Source organism: Acanthamoeba castellanii (genome assembly GCF_000313135.1).
Source record: "Acanthamoeba castellanii str. Neff unplaced genomic scaffold scf7180000084730, whole genome shotgun sequence".
Classification (NCBI taxonomy): Eukaryota; Discosea; order Longamoebia; family Acanthamoebidae; genus Acanthamoeba; species Acanthamoeba castellanii.
Genome location: NW_004457598.1, coordinates 37362 through 54740, shown reverse-complemented (window position 1 = coordinate 54740; position 17379 = coordinate 37362). Strand labels below are relative to the sequence as shown.

The following is a 17379-nucleotide window of genomic DNA, read 5'->3' as shown; positions in this document are numbered from 1 at the left end:
ACACACACACACACACACACAACACGCACACGTTGCAGCCAAGGACGCGGCGTACGACGAGCTCTTTGGCGAGTGCGCGTCGGAGGATCCCGGACTCTACATCTGGCGCGTGGAGTACTTCATTCCGTTGGAGATTGACGACGACGACTACCCCGACCTCAAGTGCAAGCCGCCACGACCCGCCAGGTTCTTTTCCGAGGACTGTTACGTCATCCTCCACATCACGTCGATGGAGAAGGCCAAGAAGTTCACCATCTTCACCTGGATGGGCGCCAAGGTACTCGCCGCTGGCCGAGTCTTAGCACACGCACCGCACACGCACCACCGCACACGCACGCCTGACTGACGACGCGCTCGCTGTCGAACTTGTTGTGTTTTCTGTGATATACAGTCCACGGTGGACAAGCAGGGCGCGGCGGCCTTCCGGTCGCGTGAGCTGAACATCTTCCTCAACAGCAAGGCGATGATCGTGCGCGAGTCGCAGTACGACGAGTCGGACGACTTCATGGAGCTGTTTGGCTGGCAGATCGACTACCAGGACGACGGCGGCACCGAGTCGGCGTTCAAGCCCACCCTGCCCTTCTCACAGGAGCCCCGCTTCTACCGCCTCGCCTTTGCGCCGGTGCCCGAGCCGTCGGGCGACGCCCCGCCGTCCAGCAGCAGCAGCAACGCCGCAGTGGTGGGCAAGCGTCGCCAACGCTACTTCTCCATGCGCCAGGTCCGCCTCTCCGCCCTGTCGCTCAACTCGACCGACGTCTTCGTCTTGGACGGCGGCACCGACGGCTACATTTTCCAGTGGAACGGTACGTTACCACCCCTTGGCCTCCCCCCCCGCACACTCTGTATTCGACCCTAACCCAATTTGGGGGGGGGCGTAATGTTGACAGGTTCTCGATCGGAGCGCGCTCTGCAGTTCAAGGGCCACGAGATCTGCACCCGCATCAACAGATACGAGAGGAGTACGTGCTCTCCCCCAACCACCACCACCCCACCACCACCGTCGCCACACCACCGTCGCCACACCACTGTTGCCACCGCCGTGCCGTGTCTCATGCCGCCTCCCAAATGATCGTTGCAGGCTGCGGCAGCAAGATCCGCGTGCTGGAGGAAGGGTTCGAGGACGCCGGGCGCGAGGAGGACGGCTCCGAGTGGCGCAATTTCTGGGACTACATGCGGGAGCCCTTGGAGGGACCCGTGCCCGAGAGGGGACCCGAGGTTGTCGACGACATCCTCCTGTGCAAGACCGCCGTCGACCCGTACACTTGACCCCCCCTCCACACCAGCGCTTGCGGCCGGCGTGCATGGCCGGCTTACGCGGAGAGTGTCACGTGCGGGGGGGGGTGCAGAGAGACGGGTCGGCCGAGGCTTGCGGTGATCAGGAAGGGCGGCGAGACTGGCCCCCTGTCCAGGAGCATGCTCCACCCTTCGGCAGCGGTCATCATGGACGCCTTCACGTACGTGCGAGTGTGAAGAACTTTTCTCACAAGAATTCGCTGACATCGACACACACATAACGCACACACACACAACGCGCGCGCGCACACACACACACACACACACACACACACACAACACACACACGACATGCGCAGGGAGCTGTTCGTGTGGATCGGTCATGGGTCGTCCCTCCTCCAGCGACAGATCGCGAAGGCCGCGGCTCGCCGCTTTAGGGATGAAGTCAACAAGGAGGGCCGCCCCTCGTGGACGCCCATCAACATCATCTACGAGGTACCGACCACCCTCCCATGGATCCCCCCACCTACCGCACGGCCTCCCCCTCGCGCGCGTGCGCTGAGCTCGTTGTGTGCTGCACAACGCAGAACTTTGAGCCGTCGGCGTTCATCGCCAAGTTCCCCGACTGGTGCGCCGAGCTCTTCGCGCCGCTCCCCTCCAACTACGCCACCGCGCAGATGTCCCACTACCGCATCGCGCCCTCCGAGCCCTGGCCCAAGATCTCCATCGGTACGTGGCCGCGACTTCACCACCACCACTCACAGCACTGCAATGTGACAAAGCTGAGTTGTTAATGTTATATGATCGCTCGGTTGGTTGGTTGGGTGGTCGGTTGGGTGGGTGCAGACAACGTGGTGAACTTGAGGAAGCCACCACAGGAGCCGTTCGTGGACGAGGGCGGCGGCAGCGTCGAGGTGTGGGCCATCGAAGACGGCAAGCCCACCTTCACCAAGCTCCCCGCCGAGGAGCGAGGACACTTCTACTCTGGCGGTACGCGCGCCCGCGGCACCTTGCGCCACATGTGTGTCTGTGCGTGCGGCGAAAGAACACGCACTGATAGTAATGAATCGGTGTGTGTGTGTGTGTGTGTGTGTGCGCGCGCGCGCGCGTGCGTGTGTGTGTGTGTGTGTGTGTGTGTCGCGCGCAGATTGCTATCTGGTGCTGTACACGTTCTACAACCCCAACGACAACATGAAGCAGGCCTACCTCTGCTACTTCTGGGAGGGCCGATCGTCCTCCAACCGATGGTACACATCACGCCTACCGTGGTCTCTTAAGTTGCATCAACGCTCGAGTGCACTAACGCTCTGTGTGCGACCGAAAGGTGGCCCGCGTTCCTGTTCGGTTTCTACCCCGTGCTGGAGAAGAAGATTCTCAACTACGGCGGCCGACCGCCGGTGAAGATCCGCATCATGGAGCACAAGGAGCCACCCCACTTCATGAAGCTCTTCAACGGCCACATCATCATCCACAAGGGCCACCGCAAGAAGAGGCTCACCAAGTGCGTACCACACGCGGCACGGCACACGCACCGCACGCACCGCACACAACGCGCTTGACGTTAACACTTAATTGCTGGTCCATTAGGCCCAAGCCGAAGGCGCTGTACCACATCCGCCGCACGACGGAGGAGATCACGCACACCGTGCAGGTGAAGGCCGTCGTGTCGTCCCTCAACTCGAAGGACGCCTTCGTCCTCCTCACGCAAGACTACCTCTACCTTTGGTACGCGTTCACGACACACACACACACACGACACGACACGACACGACACGACACGACACACGACACGACACGACACGACACGACACGACACGACACGACACGACACGACACGACACACGGTACTTACGTGAGGCGCGCAGGTATGGTAAGGGAACGGGATTCGAGGACTCGACGGCCATTCTCAAGGTGCCGGACCTGCTGCAGGGCAAGCGCACGCTCGAGGTGTTCGACGAGGGCGAGGAGGTGCCCGCCTTCTGGAACCTGCTCGGCGGCTGGTCCGACTACGTGTGCAACCAGCAGTTCCTCCAGAAGTACCGCGAGAAGGCCCGCCTCTTCTGCTTCTCCAACCAAACCGGTACGCTGCCACACCGCACGCACACCGCACACACGCACTCACACCGCACACGCACGACAACTGACGTGGTCACAACAGGTCGTCTGGAGGTGAGCGAGGTGTACGAGTTCTTCCAGACGGACCTGAACCTGGCCAACGTGTACCTGCTGGACACGTACCACGAGGTCTACGTGTGGCTGGGCAAGTCGGCGTCGGAGTCGCAGTACAAGCAGGTGCTCGAGTTTGCCAACCGCTACGTGCGCGAGATGGCCACGCGGCGCAAGATCTACGTGCCCCTCATCGCCACCGAGGACGGCGAGGAGCAGGTCGAGTTCACCCGCCACTTCCACACCTGGGTCACCAAGCCCCCGTTCATCGATCCCGCCATCGGCCGCGACGATCGCTACGCCGATCTCATGTTCCAGGTTCGTCTCCTGCGTTGTCTGCTGTGTGCGGTGTGTGTGCGTGCGTGCGTGCGTGCGTGCGTGCGTGCGGTATGCGTGTGCGGCGCGTGCGGTATGCGTGTGTGGTATGCGTGTGCGAAGCTTACGATTGTTGTGTGGCGCAGGTCTATAAGAAGAAGGAGCAGGAGAAGGCGAAGGAGAAGGAGCTGCGGCTGGCGCAGGCCAAGACCAAGGAGCCGCTCCGCAAGATCGATTGGATCGAATGGATCAGGAAGGAGATCCCGGAGTTGATATTGAACGAGGGCGAATTCTCCGACGAAGAAGATGGTACGACACGCCACACACGACACGCGCCACGCTACACACAACACACGCCTCACGACACACGCGGCATTGACTGACGCTTGGGGGGGGGCGTGCAATGGCGCAGATGGCGAAGAGGGAGAGTACTATGACGAGGAGGAGGAGGAAGAGGAGGAGATCACGTTCGATCAGGTGGGCGAGAGGGACGAGGGCGAGGGCGAGGAGGACAACAACAACAGCGAGGAGGAGAGCAGCGAGAGCGATGAGCCTGCGGAGGAGGAAGACGAGGAAATCGTCTACGGCGAATTCGACGCCGGTGAGATCGAAGAGAAGCCCAAGGTTCCGCTCCCCCCCTCGTTTGTGCGCTGCGTGTGTGCGTGTGCGGTGCGTGGTGTGTCATGTGTGTCGTGTCGTGCGGTGACTGACAGGTGTGGTGTGCGGTGGGTGCAGGCGGTGGGAAAGACAGCAGCCGAGTACCTCATGGAGAAGGTCCACAAGGAGTCAAAATATTTCAAGATGTACCACACCTAAGTCAGCTCAACGCTCCTCACCCACCGCCGCCGCCGTTTTATAAGCGCAAGCAAGTGGCTACGAAAGATCTTCTTCTCGAGCTTAGCCGCTTCAAGTTTGGGGTCAAATTATTGTTGCCATAATAGAGTATACTACACTTTTTGTAAAACGTTTGGCGTGTGTCGTGTCGTTGGTCGTGCGTGTGCGTGTGCGTGTGCGTGTGCGTGTCATGTGCGGTGTGGTGTGTACACTTCTTTATGTTGTATTTACAAAACTGTGTGGCATGTCATCCTAGTCGTTGTTGTGTGTTGTGCGTGGTTCGAACGAGTTCAGTCCTGCGTGGTGACGGGGGTGACGCCGCGGGTGCCGATCCAGCGCTTGAGGATGCGGGCGAGCATGGTCTTGGTGAAGGGCTTCGAGAGGAAGTCGTCCATGCCGACGGAGAAGCACTTCTGCTGGTACTCCTTGGTGGCCGACGCGGTGAGGGCCACCACGGGCGTGCGCGGGATGCCCGTCACCTTCTCCTTCTCCCGAATCTTCAGCGTCGCGTGGAACCCGTCCAAGATCGGCATCTGAGCGAGCGCGGTGTGAGTCGCGTGTGGTGCGTGCGATGGCGTGTGCGGTGTGTGCGATGTGCGTGTGCGGTTGTATATATGTACCTGGCAGTCCATGAGAATGACGTCGAAGGGCTCGGTGGCTTCGTCGAGCACGGCCAGGCACACCTCGCCGTTGCCCGCCACCGTGACCTGGCAGCCGAGGCAGTGGAGCATGCGCTTGGCCACCTTCTGGTTGACCTCGTTGTCCTCCACGAGCAGGATGCGCGCGCCCTCGAGCAGCATGCGCGGGCTCGACACGATCGCCGAGAGCGAGGTGGAGTTGGACAGGGACGAGATGGAGCCGAACGAGGTGAAGGAGGCCGACGGCGACGGCGACGACGAGAAGGAGCCGAGGTTGGAGAAGGAGGGCGACGGCGACGAGAAGGGCGACGAGAGCGAGGTCAGCAGCGAGGCGGAGAGGGACGACACCGAAAAGTGGCTGGCCGACGACGACGCGCTGCCGCCGCCGCCGCCGCCGCGCCCGGGTGACTGGGGCGGCGAGGGGGGAAGAATGTGAGTCCATGGTGACGATCGACGAGGCCGACGGCGACTTGGGTATGACGCGCGACGACGACGCAGTTGCCAGCGACGACGACGACGGTGTGGGCGACAGCGGGAAGCAGAGCGTCGGCAGCATCGACGACGAGAAGGTCTTCTTGCGGTTCATCATCGTCTTAGCCGTCGTCGACGACTTGCCTGACGACGAGCGTGCGACGGGAATCGAACTCGAGGCGTTAAAGGGTGCCCACTCGCAGTAGTCGTCGACGCCCGGCGGCGGGGCGAAGACCGGGAGGCGCACGGAGAAGAAGAAGGTGGAGCCCTGGCCGAAGGTGGACTGGTAGCCGATGTCGCCGTCCATGGCCTCGCACAGCCGCTTGCTGATGGCCAGCCCGAGGCCGCTCCCGCCGTAGCGCCGCCTGATCGAACTGTCCACCTGCGAGAAACACTGCGCGTGCCGTGGCACACGGTCAGCACTGTGTGCGGTGTGTGCGTGTGCGGTGTGTGCGTGTGCGTGTGCGGTCGTGTGTGCGATGAGGCGTACGCTGAAGAGGTGCGACTTGTGCTCCTCGGCGATGCCGATGCCGGTGTCCTTGACCTCGACGGTGATGAGCTCCTCCTCCTTCTCGTCGTTAACGATCCGCACCGTCACCCGGCCGCCCTCCGGCGTGAACTTGATCGCGTTGCTCACTAAAATTGTCATTAGTCGTGTGTTGTGCGTGTGTCGTGTCGTGTCGTGTCGTGTCGTGTCGTGTCGTGTCGTGTCGTGTCGTGTCGTGTCGTGTCGTGTCGTGTCGTTGGTCGTGTCGTGTGTGGCGCACCAAGATTAAACAGGATCTGCCTGAACCGCAGCGGATCGCCCACGTGCATCGGCAGCGCCACTCGATAGTCCTGATGACATTCGTCAGTGTGTGCGGTCATGCATGTGCGTGTGCGGTGTGTGTGGTGTGTGCGGTGTGTGCTGTGCGTACCTTGTCGACGTTGATGCCCTTGCGCTTGGCGGCGACGCTGAGGATGGTGATGGCCTTGTCGGCCTCGTAGAGGATGGAGAACGGGATCGACTCCAGGTCGAGCCGGTTGTTCTCGATCCGCTCAAAGTCGAGGATGTCGCTCACCAGGCCCAGCATGTGCTCGCTGCTGTCCGAGATGATCTCCACGCACTCCCGCGCCGGGTTGCGCGGCGACAGCGTCTCCAGCAGCTCCCGCGCCATCGCCGTGATCCCATGCAACGGCGTTCGCAGCTCTGTGCGTGTGCGGTGCGTGCGGTATGCGTGTGCGTGTGCGGTGTGTGCGACGCGCGTGTGCGGTTAGAGAACAGGGGAAAGGCCTGTGGAGCGGAGGGGGGTACCGTGGCTCATGTTGGCAAGAAAGTTGGACTTGGCGGCGGTGGCCTGTTGCAGCTCGCGGTTGGCGGCTTCCGATTGGAGCACAATGGCCCGCATTTTGTCCCGATAGGCCGCCCGCGACCCGTCCTGCAGCCAGGCCGTCAGACCCACCACGTAGGCCACCGCCAGCCCCACCGCCAGCGACCCCTGCGGCGACATCTGCAGGCCCGGCGGCCGCGACTCGTGGCCGATCGTGGCCGCCGCCGACGCAGACGACGCAGCAGTCAGGCCTGCGATCAGCGACGCGACGTGCGGGAAGAGGGCGCCCTCGAGCAGCACCGTGGCCAGCGCGCAGGCGCCGGCGAAGCGGCCGAACACGAAGAAGAGGAGTGGCGGGAGGGCGGCCAGCACGCAGAAGAGTTCGGGGACGAAGCCGTAGTGGAAGCAGAGGGAGAGAACGGCGAAGTTGGACCACAGGGCGAGGCCGAGGGTGGTGGCGTAGTGGGCGCCGCGGCGGAGCGCGACCAGGCCCAGCAGCCCGCACACTACGACGAGTGAGGCCCAGCTCAGGAATTCAAAGAATGAAAATGTAGCGGTCTGGAATGTTGGCGTGGTGTGGAATGTTGATGGGTTGGTGGGTGGTGGTGGGTTGATGGTGGAGGGGAGGAAGAAGGAGGAGAGGAGGCAGAGGAGGATGAAGGGGAGCAGGACGAGGATGCAGAGGAGCCGCTTGCGTCGTTCGTCTTCGTCCTCCACCTTGCGCACGTGTTCGGGCAACAGGCACACGAAGGCCGAGGCCGACGGCGCAGGGTTTGGCGGTGGGTGCGTAGACGCAGGAGGCGATGATGGAGATAGCGGTGGCAATGGTGACGATGATGACGATGAAGGTGAAGGTGATGGTGGTGGTTGTGAACGAGACATGGAGGGCGACTTTGGGGTCGTGCCAGCGGAGGCAGAAGTGGTGCGGGAAGGAGACCTCATCTGATCGAACCACAACGCGAAGTTCGTTGGGCGACGTGATGTACTTGGGTCCTGCATCATTCGATGACGGGTCAACTCAAGACTAACAAAAAAAAGCGAAGAAAGAACTAAAGCGAGGAAGAAGAAAAAGAACGAGAGAACAAGAGCGAAGAGGGCGTACAAGAAGTGATGCTGGAGGCGCTCAAGTTCGGGTCAAATGCGAGAGGTCGAGGTGGAGAGGTGAAGGAGGTGGCGATCGGTGCAGGTGGTGCTGGGGAGGTAGTGGTCCATAAAAAATTAGGTCTTTGGCGGGAGAGGCCGCGTGCGTGCGCGTGTGACGCCCCGCGTGTCTTCCACCCTCACCACTCCTGTTGCTGCTGCCGTTGGGCCGTGTTGATGGTAAGCTGATTGGCTCCGTTTTGAATCCCACAAACTTTCTGCGGATGTGCCCCCTCGTGAGGGTGTCCGCTCCAAATTGATGCCTCATTTAAGGTGGCGCATCTGTTTATAACTCCGATGGTGATTTGAGTTTGAAAGAAGACAAGAACAAGATGTGATGAAGCATTGACAGGTTGTGGGGTGTAGAATGAATCAAAAGAAAGAAGTCACAAAATCTCTAGAATATAATACACTCACTGTTGTTGCTGATTGTCCTTCTTACCCCACTTCCTTGCACACGTGTAGTCTTCATTGAAGCACACAGCTCTTGCCCTCCATCATCTTGTTGAGCTTCTGTCCCCACGACTTCTTGCCGCTGCTGGGCGACGCCGCCATGCCGCCCTGCACCACCAAAATACTGTGAGCGCCGGCGGCCCAGAAGAATGAAGGAATGAGGGTCGAGACACGACGTACGCTGGAGGTGTTGTTGTTCTTCTTCTCCCGCCAGGACTTCATCTCCTTGACGAGCTGCTCGAAGCACTCCTCAACATTGAGTCGCGTCTTGGCTGTGTGCGTTGTGTGTGTGTCGTTTTTCAAACTTTGTCAGGGCACACGCACGACGCACACGCACACATCGTAGGAAGGAAACAGAAACAGGGACAACGAACCGGACGTCTCGAAGAAGTGGCAGTTGAACTTCTTGGCGAGCTCCTTGCCGTCGGAGGTGTTCACTCGGCGCAGGTCGTCCGGCAGATCGCACTTGTTGCCCACCAGGATCATCGGATACGTGTCAGAGTCCTTCACGCGCAGGATCTGCTCGCGATAGTCGTGCATCGCCTCAAATGACTGCAACACAACACGCAACACAACACGCAACACGACACGACACGCACACAACACGACACGACACGACACGCGCGGCGGTCAGTGACAAGTGCCACACGCGGGCTGGGCGGAAGCGTGGATCGGGTCTGTGCCTCTTTGGAGGCGACCGAGTAGCAGCAGATGAAGCCACCGCCTGATCGGATGTACTGGTCCCGCATCACGCTGTACTCCTCCTGACCGGCCGTGTCCAGAATGTCCTGCACTCACACAACCACCACACGCACCCACGCCAAGGCACAGCAGTGTGAGCGGCGCACGTTCAAAAGAGAGAAGACGAAGAGAAGAAAGAAGACGAAGAGCGGCGGTGGAGAGGAGGGCGTACGAGCATGTGGACCTCGTCGGAGATGGTGACCTGCTTGCGGTAGGAGTTCTCGATGGTGGGGTCGTACTCCTTCACGAAGTAGTTCTGCGTGAACTGAATCGTCAACGCGCTCTTGCCCACGCCTGCAGCCATCACAAAATGCAAAACCAAAGAAGAAAAAGAAAAAAGATGAAAACGAAACGCGTTTGGAGTTAGGCTTCGTTTTCTCGGCGGGGGGGGGGCACTTAGACTCACGGAGATGAACTTGGGGGAACTGAAAGAGCGAAACGAAAAGGGATTTGGGGGGGAGCAGAAGAAGCGAAGATGATGTTGGAGGGGGGGCAAAAATAAGCGAAAATAAAAATAGGCCTGGTGGCAACGGCAACAAAGAAACGACTGAAAGAATGAAGACGAAGGAAAACAGTGGGTGGAGATGGATGAAGGGTGGAGGGGTATATCCATACCGCCTTCGCCCAGAACTACAATCTTGTACATGGCCATCGTTCTTCTTTATATTTTCTGTGAGTCGAAGCTTAGTTCGCTCTTTCGTCGATTGATGAAGTTCTATTCAAGGTGCGAGTAACGAAACCGTTGATCGGGGCGCGGCAGAAGATGGTGGGAGTGGGGTCAAGGAGGTGAAGGCAACAAGAAGCGCTTTTCGCCGCAGCAAACTCGTTTGATTTGCCATTCGGTCAACCCTTGTTTTTTGAAAAACTACTGGCACCTCGTGCAGCCTGCAGACATTGGTCACTATTTTTAGTTGTCCACTCTCTCTGGTTGGCAATAAAAACCTAAGAGAGAACTAATTCATTTAGCGATTTTCTGTTCTCGCATTTGCCAAGTAACAGGTGGAAGCAGTGAGAGCTGCGCTCTCTGTGGGTAAGAACACACAAAGATCCTTGTTCACCCACAACTTGAGTGTGTCCTGGGTGCTTAACTTTCCAATGCAGCCAAAGGCTAAACAGCAGACCAAGTCCAGAGTCTCTGAGTCTGAAAAAAAAAATTAAGGTGGCGGTCTGTGGGTTGTCTTAATTTGGCTCACACAGCCAACCACAGGCCAAAAAAAAAATAAGACAAAAAAAATAACAAAAAATAACACTCAAAAAGATATCCACAACATGCAAGATGAACCTGGTGCGTTTTCTTGAAGGCTTGTGCCCTTTTTACTTTTGAACTTCAATCCTTGCACTCCAATTCCATGGAAACAAAGATCGAAGCGAACGTCAGTGACGATGAAGTGATGGAGGGCCATCGTGTTCTGAACACACTTTCCTACCTTGGTCAGGTCTCTCCCCGAGCTCTGGTCAGGCGCGTGCGCAGTTCCTGCAGCGGGTCCAGCAAAACCAGGACGCCCTCGAACAGAAGAGCACCGAGTACGCCCCCCCCCGCCGACCTCCTCTTTCCTTCTTCGCCCGCACCACGACACTCGCACTCACCGCCTCGACACGACACGACACGACACGACACGACACGACACGACACGACACGACACGACACGACACGATCAGCCGCGCGACGGCGGCGCAGGAGTGGACGGTGAAGGAGGTGAAGAAGCTCGTGCAGGCCATCAAGGAGCGCGGCACCGTCGACCGCATCGACCCCCAGAAGGTGCGTTCCACTTCCCGTTGGCCCTCCTCGCTCTGCATTCCCCTCACCTCCCGAGTGTGCGGTGTGTGCGGTGTGTGCGGTGTGTGCGGTGTGTGCGGTGTGTGCGGTGTGTTCTACAGAGGATCTACGTCAAGTTTGGTCCGCTGTTCAAGGAGACGACGCACCAGTTCGAGGCCCTCAGTGGCACGCTCAAGACGGCCAAGAAGTGGGGCGTCGTGTCGTTCGGCCCCGACGTGCTCTTCGAGCGCACCCACGACAACGAGATCATCCACCTGTGCAAGGAGGAGGTCGAGGCCCCGCCGCCGGCCTCCCCGCGCGTCCTCTCCCCTCGCTCGCCCGCCCCCGCCTCGCCCCGCTCCACCGGCTTCGCACCCACCAACGGTTCGCCGCTCCTCTGCGTGTGTCGTGTCGTGTCGTTGGTCGTGTCGTGTGCGGTGTGGCTGACGTGTGTTGTGGTGTGTCGTGATAGAAAATGCGGATGAGCGGTGTCAGAACTGCGCGAAGAGGGTGTACAAGATGGAGCGGCAGCCGGCCGGGAAGCTGGTGTTCCACAAGGTGTGCTTCGTGTGCGTGGACTGCAAGAAGAAGCTCGACCCCAAGCTCTACTGCTCGGTGGCCGGTCGCGTGTTCTGCAAGCCCTGCTACATGGTCGAGGTCAACAAGCCGCCCTCCGAGCAGCGCAAGGAAGCCTCCGCCTGAACCCGATCCCTGCGGCCGCACACGCACACACGCACGCGCAGCAGGCCGCACACGGGCGAGTGAAGAGTCTCCACGGGGATGTGGGTTTGGTGTAAGTAGTAACTACAGAGCGAATGGTGATGTGTTTCCTGTACAAGTAACAAAATAAAGAGAAAAAAATCACACGCGTATGAACAGAGAGGTTGGCCTGCGGGAGACCTGCGCTCAGAGGTTTCTCTTGAGGGCCTCGAAGCGAGCGCTCAGCTCGTCAAACTCCTCGTCGCCCGCTACGCAAAAACGAAGGGCGGCGTGAGACGATCGTAGTGCGAGGGGGCTGAGAGAACGAATTTGGGGGGGGGGGATGACGGTGGCGGGTGCTTACCGGCGGTGGGGGGCGTGGGTGAAACGAATGCCGGGTCCGGGTTGTCCGTGGGGATGGGCGGGAACTGTTGAGGCCGACCCAAAGCGTTAGCGCACAGCACGGTGTGCGTGTGCGTGTCGTACGGTGGTTGGTGCGTGTGCGTGTGGTTGGCGTGTGTGTGTGTACCTGCAGCGACGGGTCGATGTGGCCGAAGACGTCTCCGATAGCAGGGGCAGGCATCCCCGGTGGTGCCTGGTGCGAGGGCGCCGGCCTGGGTAGGTGCGGGAAGGCGGACGGACCGAGCGGCGACGACCAGTCGCCAAAGTCCAGGTCGGGCGGCACGTAGGGCGGGATCGCCGTCGGCGTGGGCTGCGGCGGCGGCCCGTAAGTCGACGCCGGCGCCGGCGCCGTGGAGAAGTGCTGCGGCTGGGGCAGCGGCTGCTGGGGCAGCATGGGCATGGGCATGGGCGCGCCGCCGGCTGGCGGGCAGCAATCGGTGGTGGACGGCATCGGTGGCATCGATGATGGCCCGTCCTGGCCGAACGAAGCGAACTCGAGCTGCGTGGTCTTGTCGGGCACGGGCGAGAGGCGGAAAAACTCCTCCTCGACAAAGTCCTTCTCGGGGCAGCACACCGACAGCTTTTCCATCAACTGTGCGTGTGCGGTGTGCGGTGTGTGCGGTGAGATCCATGGCCGCCGGCGTGATGCCTCAAAGTTAGTGCGGGGGTGTGAGCGCACCTCTTCGTTGACATAGCAGGAGGTGTTGTCGAGCGCCGCCTTGAGGAACTCCTCGCCGTACTTGAGCTTGAACTGGTTGGCCACCTGCTTGAGCTCGGGGATCGCCACACGAAGCGACGCTGCGCCGCACACGACACACGGCACACGGCACACGGCACACGACACACGACACACACGACACACACACGGGAAATCGAGCGAAGAGTTGAGCGCCTAGCAGCCACCTTAAAGAGGAGTGGGTGTCGCAGGTCAGATCGAGTAGTACCCCACGTCAGCGTGTGCACGGCCTCCGCCAAGTCATCGGGGATCTCTCTGTGGTCAGTCGCAACACGAGCGGTCAGGACACGCACACGACCGCACGCACGGAAGACACGCACGACAACACACGCGTCTGTGGAAGGTGAGTCACGCACGGGTACATGTTGATGAGCTGGAGGCGCGTGACGACGATCTCGCAGAAGAGCTCCAGCACGTCGTAGGCCTCGAGCAGCCGCTGCTCGCGCACCAGCTGCTCGACCCGGAGTCGGGCCATCTCGTCCTTCTCCTGCTTCACCAGCTCGCTGATCTCCTTCTCCGCCAGCTTGTTCTGCTCCTGGCCCTTCTTCTTCTTCAAGCTGCAGTGTAGTGCCAAGCGCGTGGGTAGTAAAGAAGAGAAATAGATCTAAAGATAAATAAATAAAAACAAAATGATATTAAAAAAGGACAAAATGCAAAAATAAAATAAAGAGAGACGTACTTCATACGAACGACTGCGGATTTGAGGTAGAGCTTGCTGCACAGAGGAAGGGGAAGCGATCAGGTGGCGGTGATGCAACAGCGAATGCGCAGCGCCGTACCATTTGTTGGGATCGAAACGTGGCCAAAACCATTCCGCCATCGATTGAAACCATTCCGCCATGTTGGGATGTGAACAAATGTCGATTCAAATCTAGCCGTGCTGCTTCTTGTCGCTGCAATCTCTTTCGTCTTTTCCAGCTCTCTGGCACAGGAAATATCATTTCCTCTCCTTTTCTTACACCTTTTCTTCGACCAATGAGGCGCTGCCAACGCACCAGCAAACAAGACGAAGCAAACATTGTTGAGATCTCGATCCTTGTCTGGAAGAGTGGAATTGGATTGCCTCAGCCCCTGGCACCTCGAATCGATTCGCCCTCTTCCACATCCTCCATTCCACACGATTTGCGCAACTAAGAGGATTTAATTTTATTGTGTGATTTAATTCAATCCGGCGAAGATGGCGAAGGAGGTGGAGATGTTGATTGGGGTGAGCGGAATCTACGTATTCTACCTCCTCTACGGCATCGTGCAAGAGCGCGTGTACATGCTCCCCCTCTGCTGCCTGCTCGACTTTTTTTTGTTTTGTTTTGTTTTTTTGTTTTGTTTTTTTTTGGCTCTTGAGGGTGGCACCGCCTTACACCGCGGCGGTTGGTGGCGCGTAGGACGACCACCCCGTTTGGGCCGAACGGAGAGCGCTTCGACTTCATGTTCTTCCTGGTCTGCCTGCAGTGCATCCTCAACGCCCTCTTTGCTCTCATCGGTACTGCACTGCACTGCTGGCTGCGCTCGTATGCGATCGAGCTCTGCTCACCCTCACTCGTCGCTGCTGCTTTGTGTCGCCGTGTCCGCAGTGCTGGGATTCAACCGGCTCTGGACCAAGCAAGCCCCCAAGGACAAGGTCCCCTTCACCGAGGTACAATTCCCACCACACAAATGATAACCGCACACACCGCACACACCGCACACACCGCACGCGCACATCGCACACACACCGCACACACAGAGCGCGTGTTGGTGGTGCTGACGTTGTGTTCTTTCATGTGACCTGTACCAGTATGCGTGGATCTCGCTTACGTACGTGCTGGCCATGCTCTGCTCCAACAGCTCGCTCCAGTTCGTGGACTACCCGACCCAGGTGCGTTATACAAGACACCCCGACGTGAATGTGCCCGCGCGCATCGTGTGTCGCGCCTTGGGGGGGGGGGCAGGACACGGGGCGCTCACATTGATCGGTGATGCCATGACAATTCGATGTTGGCAGGTGTTGGGCAAGTCCTGCAAACCGATCCCGGTCATGCTGATGGGCGCACTCGTCTACGGAAGGTGTGACCCTCTCTCTCTACTCTCCAAACCCATCTCCTGCGATGCGACGCAGCGCTTACGTTTCTTCTCACCATCGTCGTCACCGCCATCATCACCGAGTGCAGGTCCTACAACTGGCGCAAGTGGATGTGCGTCCTGCTCATCACTGCCGGCATCGCCTTGTTCATGTTCAAGAGCAAGGTGCGCGCCCGCTGGCCGCCTCCGCTCGCTTGTTCGCGGGTCCTAACGAAGCTTGTGCTACCACCGCCAGGGAGGGGCTGTCGCGGATGACGTGACTCCGTGGGGCGTCATGTGGGGCTATGCGCTCCTCCTGGCCTCCCTCGCCTTCGACGGTCTCACCGGACCCGCCCAGGAGCGACTCTACGAGGTACCCGCATCATGATCGCCCCCTTCCCCTTTAGCTGACTTCTTCTTCTCCTTCTTCTTCACACTTTGCGCAACGAACAACAGAAATATAATCCCAAGCCCACGTTCGTGCACGTCATGTTCTACTCCAACGTGTGGGCCGTGCTCTACATGGGCGCCGGCGTGCTTGTCACCGGCGAGACCGTGCCCGCCACCCTCTTCACCATCAGGTCCGTCTCCCCTCCCGTCCTATTTCTTCCTAGTCTTCGCTCCTGACGTCGGCTTCGGCAGGCACCCCGAGATCGTGTGGTACATCTTTCTGTTCGGCGTGTGCTCGGGCCTCGGCCAGTTCTTCATCTACTACACGCTCCAGGTACACCCACCTGCTACCGCCTTTCTCTCTCGTTCGTTCGTTCACTCATGTCACCAACACGACACACACATACGACGTACGACACGACACACACACGCAGCACTTTGGGTCGCTGGTGCTGACGGTGGCGACGACGACGCGCAAGTTCTTCACGATCTTGGCGTCGGTGCTGTGGTTCGGCCACGCGCTCTCACTCACCAAGTGGTTCGCCGTGGGCCTGGTCTTTGCCGGTCTCTCCATCGAGATCCTGGGCAAGTACGTCGACGACTACCTCGCCCGAGCACCAGCATCGGCCAAGCCCAAGCCCAGCGCCGACAGCATCAAGAAGGCCAAGACCGCAAAGAAGGCCAAGAAGGTCCAGTAGTGGTCCTTCTCTCGTGTGTCGCACACGGTCGTGTGTCTTACAAACTCTGTTGTGCTACACACGCGCATTTTTCGCATTCTTGGCAATATCAAGCCAATTTGACGAAACGGCACGGTCTTGTTCGTTAACACCAGCTTTGAAGCGTTCTCGAACGAACACTTCACGTCATCGTCTTCATCTTCTTCAGTCAACACGTTGTTGAACAACGACAAGATGCAGCGCCACAGCACTGTGGGCGTGTTCGCGGCGGTGGTTGTACTGGTAGCGCTGGTGGGTGCCGAGGTGCCGTACGAAGATGAGCTGCGGTTCCTGCGGGAGAAGGTGCACGAGACGTGGCCCCACATGCCCCACGACAAGGCCGAGGAGTTCGCCCTCGTGCTCTTCAAGCTCGCCCAGGACGAATCCTTCATCAACCTCCCACCGGCCAACAAAGGTACTAAAAATAGGTTTTTTATTAATGGATTATTTATTTAGATTATATAACAAATGGGTGAATATAAATCACATGTTTTTGGATTGAAATGTATATTTTGGGCATAATAATTGAGTTGTGGCTGCAGACGGCCAGAATGAAACAGCAGTGGAGTTCCCGTGCGAGGTGTACGGCCCCAGCGACCCGGTGCCGACCAGCGCCAAGCGCCTGCGTCCCGCCGACATCAAGGTCCTCGGCGCCCTCGGCGACAGGTGCTCCACCCGCCTCTCCTACATCCATATCATTCCTCGCTCGCGGCCCACTAACGTGTAGTTGCACACCAGCCTCACCGCAGGTTTCGGCGCCTTGGCGGGGACGATCTTCACTCTCTTCAACGACTTCCGCGGCGTCTCCTACGCCAGTGCGCCGCTCACTCTCTCATCAATGTGGTGGTTGTGATTCAACGTAGCAACGCCGCTGACTGGGTGGTGACCTTCTTGTGATGATGGCGGTGATGGCGGTAATGGTGCGGGCTGGCGGTGGCGTTGCAGTTGGTGGGGACGGCCCGGTCGACAAGGTGCTCACGCTGGGCACGATCCTGCGCAAGTACAATCCCGACATCAAGGGCCTCTCCACGGGCAAGGGCGACATCAACAGCGCCGGCGCCCACCTCAACCTAGCCGTCACCGGCGCCATTATCCAAGGTCGGTGGCCAACACGCACACACACCACCGCACACACACCACCGCACACGCACACCGTGACCATTCTAAGTTGGCTGTTTGGACACACGGGCAGACATTCCGTCACAGGTGAATAACTTCATTAAGCGGGTCAAGGGCACTCCGGGCATCGACTACGACAACGACTGGAAGGTGCGTTGTTCTTATTGAGACGCGTTGTTGATGATGACGATGATGATGTTAACGCTGACGAGTCATGGCCGGT

At 59.3% G+C, this 17379-nt stretch overlaps 7 protein-coding genes and 1 pseudogene across 7 annotated transcripts in view; 5 read left to right on the top strand and 3 right to left on the bottom strand.

The window, feature by feature from the left end:
• Nucleotides 1-40: 40 nt before the first annotated feature.
• Nucleotides 41-4530, top strand: ACA1_384570 (gelsolin repeat-containing protein; the record flags this gene model as incomplete). The annotated part of the gene is made up of 16 exons (XM_004347054.1): nucleotides 41-277; nucleotides 392-803; nucleotides 888-959; nucleotides 1079-1256; nucleotides 1347-1454; nucleotides 1593-1728; nucleotides 1821-1962; nucleotides 2080-2223; nucleotides 2381-2480; nucleotides 2558-2734; nucleotides 2821-2958; nucleotides 3099-3313; nucleotides 3392-3717; nucleotides 3861-4023; nucleotides 4127-4338; nucleotides 4450-4530. Coding segments are annotated over 16 exons (2841 nt in total), but the record flags the coding sequence as incomplete, so codon positions are not given.
• Nucleotides 4531-4838: 308 nt separating this feature from the next.
• Nucleotides 4839-7966, bottom strand: ACA1_384560 (ATPase/histidine kinase/DNA gyrase B/HSP90 domain containing protein; the record flags this gene model as incomplete). Its single annotated transcript, XM_004347053.1, has 9 exons — nucleotides 4839-5081; nucleotides 5169-5594; nucleotides 5635-6051; nucleotides 6148-6293; nucleotides 6425-6494; nucleotides 6575-6846; nucleotides 6952-7684; nucleotides 7713-7909; nucleotides 7954-7966. The coding sequence occupies 9 exons, from the start codon at nucleotides 7964-7966 to the stop codon at nucleotides 4839-4841; spliced, it is 2517 nt and encodes an 838-aa protein (XP_004347103.1).
• A 609-nt stretch (nucleotides 7967-8575) lies between these two features.
• On the bottom strand, nucleotides 8576-9953 carry ACA1_384550 (GTPase, putative; the record flags this gene model as incomplete). The annotated part of the gene is made up of 6 exons (XM_004347052.1): nucleotides 8576-8668; nucleotides 8741-8832; nucleotides 8935-9112; nucleotides 9259-9348; nucleotides 9474-9595; nucleotides 9917-9953. The coding sequence occupies 6 exons, from the start codon at nucleotides 9951-9953 to the stop codon at nucleotides 8576-8578; spliced, it is 612 nt and encodes a 203-aa protein (XP_004347102.1).
• A 739-nt stretch (nucleotides 9954-10692) lies between these two features.
• Nucleotides 10693-11759, top strand: ACA1_384540 (annotated as a pseudogene).
• Nucleotides 11760-12025: 266 nt separating this feature from the next.
• Nucleotides 12026-13735, bottom strand: ACA1_384530 (uncharacterized protein; the record flags this gene model as incomplete). Its single annotated transcript, XM_004347051.1, has 7 exons — nucleotides 12026-12184; nucleotides 12286-12750; nucleotides 12838-12956; nucleotides 13103-13149; nucleotides 13257-13451; nucleotides 13574-13609; nucleotides 13674-13735. The coding sequence occupies 7 exons, from the start codon at nucleotides 13733-13735 to the stop codon at nucleotides 12026-12028; spliced, it is 1083 nt and encodes a 360-aa protein (XP_004347101.1).
• A 336-nt stretch (nucleotides 13736-14071) lies between these two features.
• Nucleotides 14072-15319, top strand: ACA1_384520 (UAA transporter family protein; the record flags this gene model as incomplete). Its single annotated transcript, XM_004347050.1, has 7 exons — nucleotides 14072-14154; nucleotides 14277-14374; nucleotides 14466-14527; nucleotides 14669-14749; nucleotides 14876-14937; nucleotides 15042-15117; nucleotides 15188-15319. The coding sequence occupies 7 exons, from the start codon at nucleotides 14072-14074 to the stop codon at nucleotides 15317-15319; spliced, it is 594 nt and encodes a 197-aa protein (XP_004347100.1).
• Nucleotides 15320-15420: 101 nt separating this feature from the next.
• Nucleotides 15421-16019, top strand: ACA1_384510 (endoplasmic reticulum UDPGlc/UDP-Gal transporter, putative; the record flags this gene model as incomplete). Its single annotated transcript, XM_004347049.1, has 3 exons — nucleotides 15421-15512; nucleotides 15574-15655; nucleotides 15756-16019. 3 exons carry the CDS (start codon nucleotides 15421-15423, stop codon nucleotides 16017-16019), a joined length of 438 nt encoding a protein of 145 aa, XP_004347099.1.
• Nucleotides 16020-16232: 213 nt separating this feature from the next.
• ACA1_384400 (GDSLlike lipase/acylhydrolase domain containing protein) overlaps nucleotides 16233-17379 on the top strand; it is a gene marked incomplete at both ends in the record, with an annotated part of 1791 nt that continues 644 nt past the window's right edge. Inside the window, 5 exons of the mRNA XM_004347048.1 lie at nucleotides 16233-16452; nucleotides 16580-16703; nucleotides 16776-16852; nucleotides 16983-17135; nucleotides 17230-17306. Coding sequence (XP_004347098.1) covers nucleotides 16233-16452; nucleotides 16580-16703; nucleotides 16776-16852; nucleotides 16983-17135; nucleotides 17230-17306 — 651 coding nt within the window. The remainder of the gene's footprint in view (nucleotides 16453-16579; nucleotides 16704-16775; nucleotides 16853-16982; nucleotides 17136-17229; nucleotides 17307-17379) is intronic.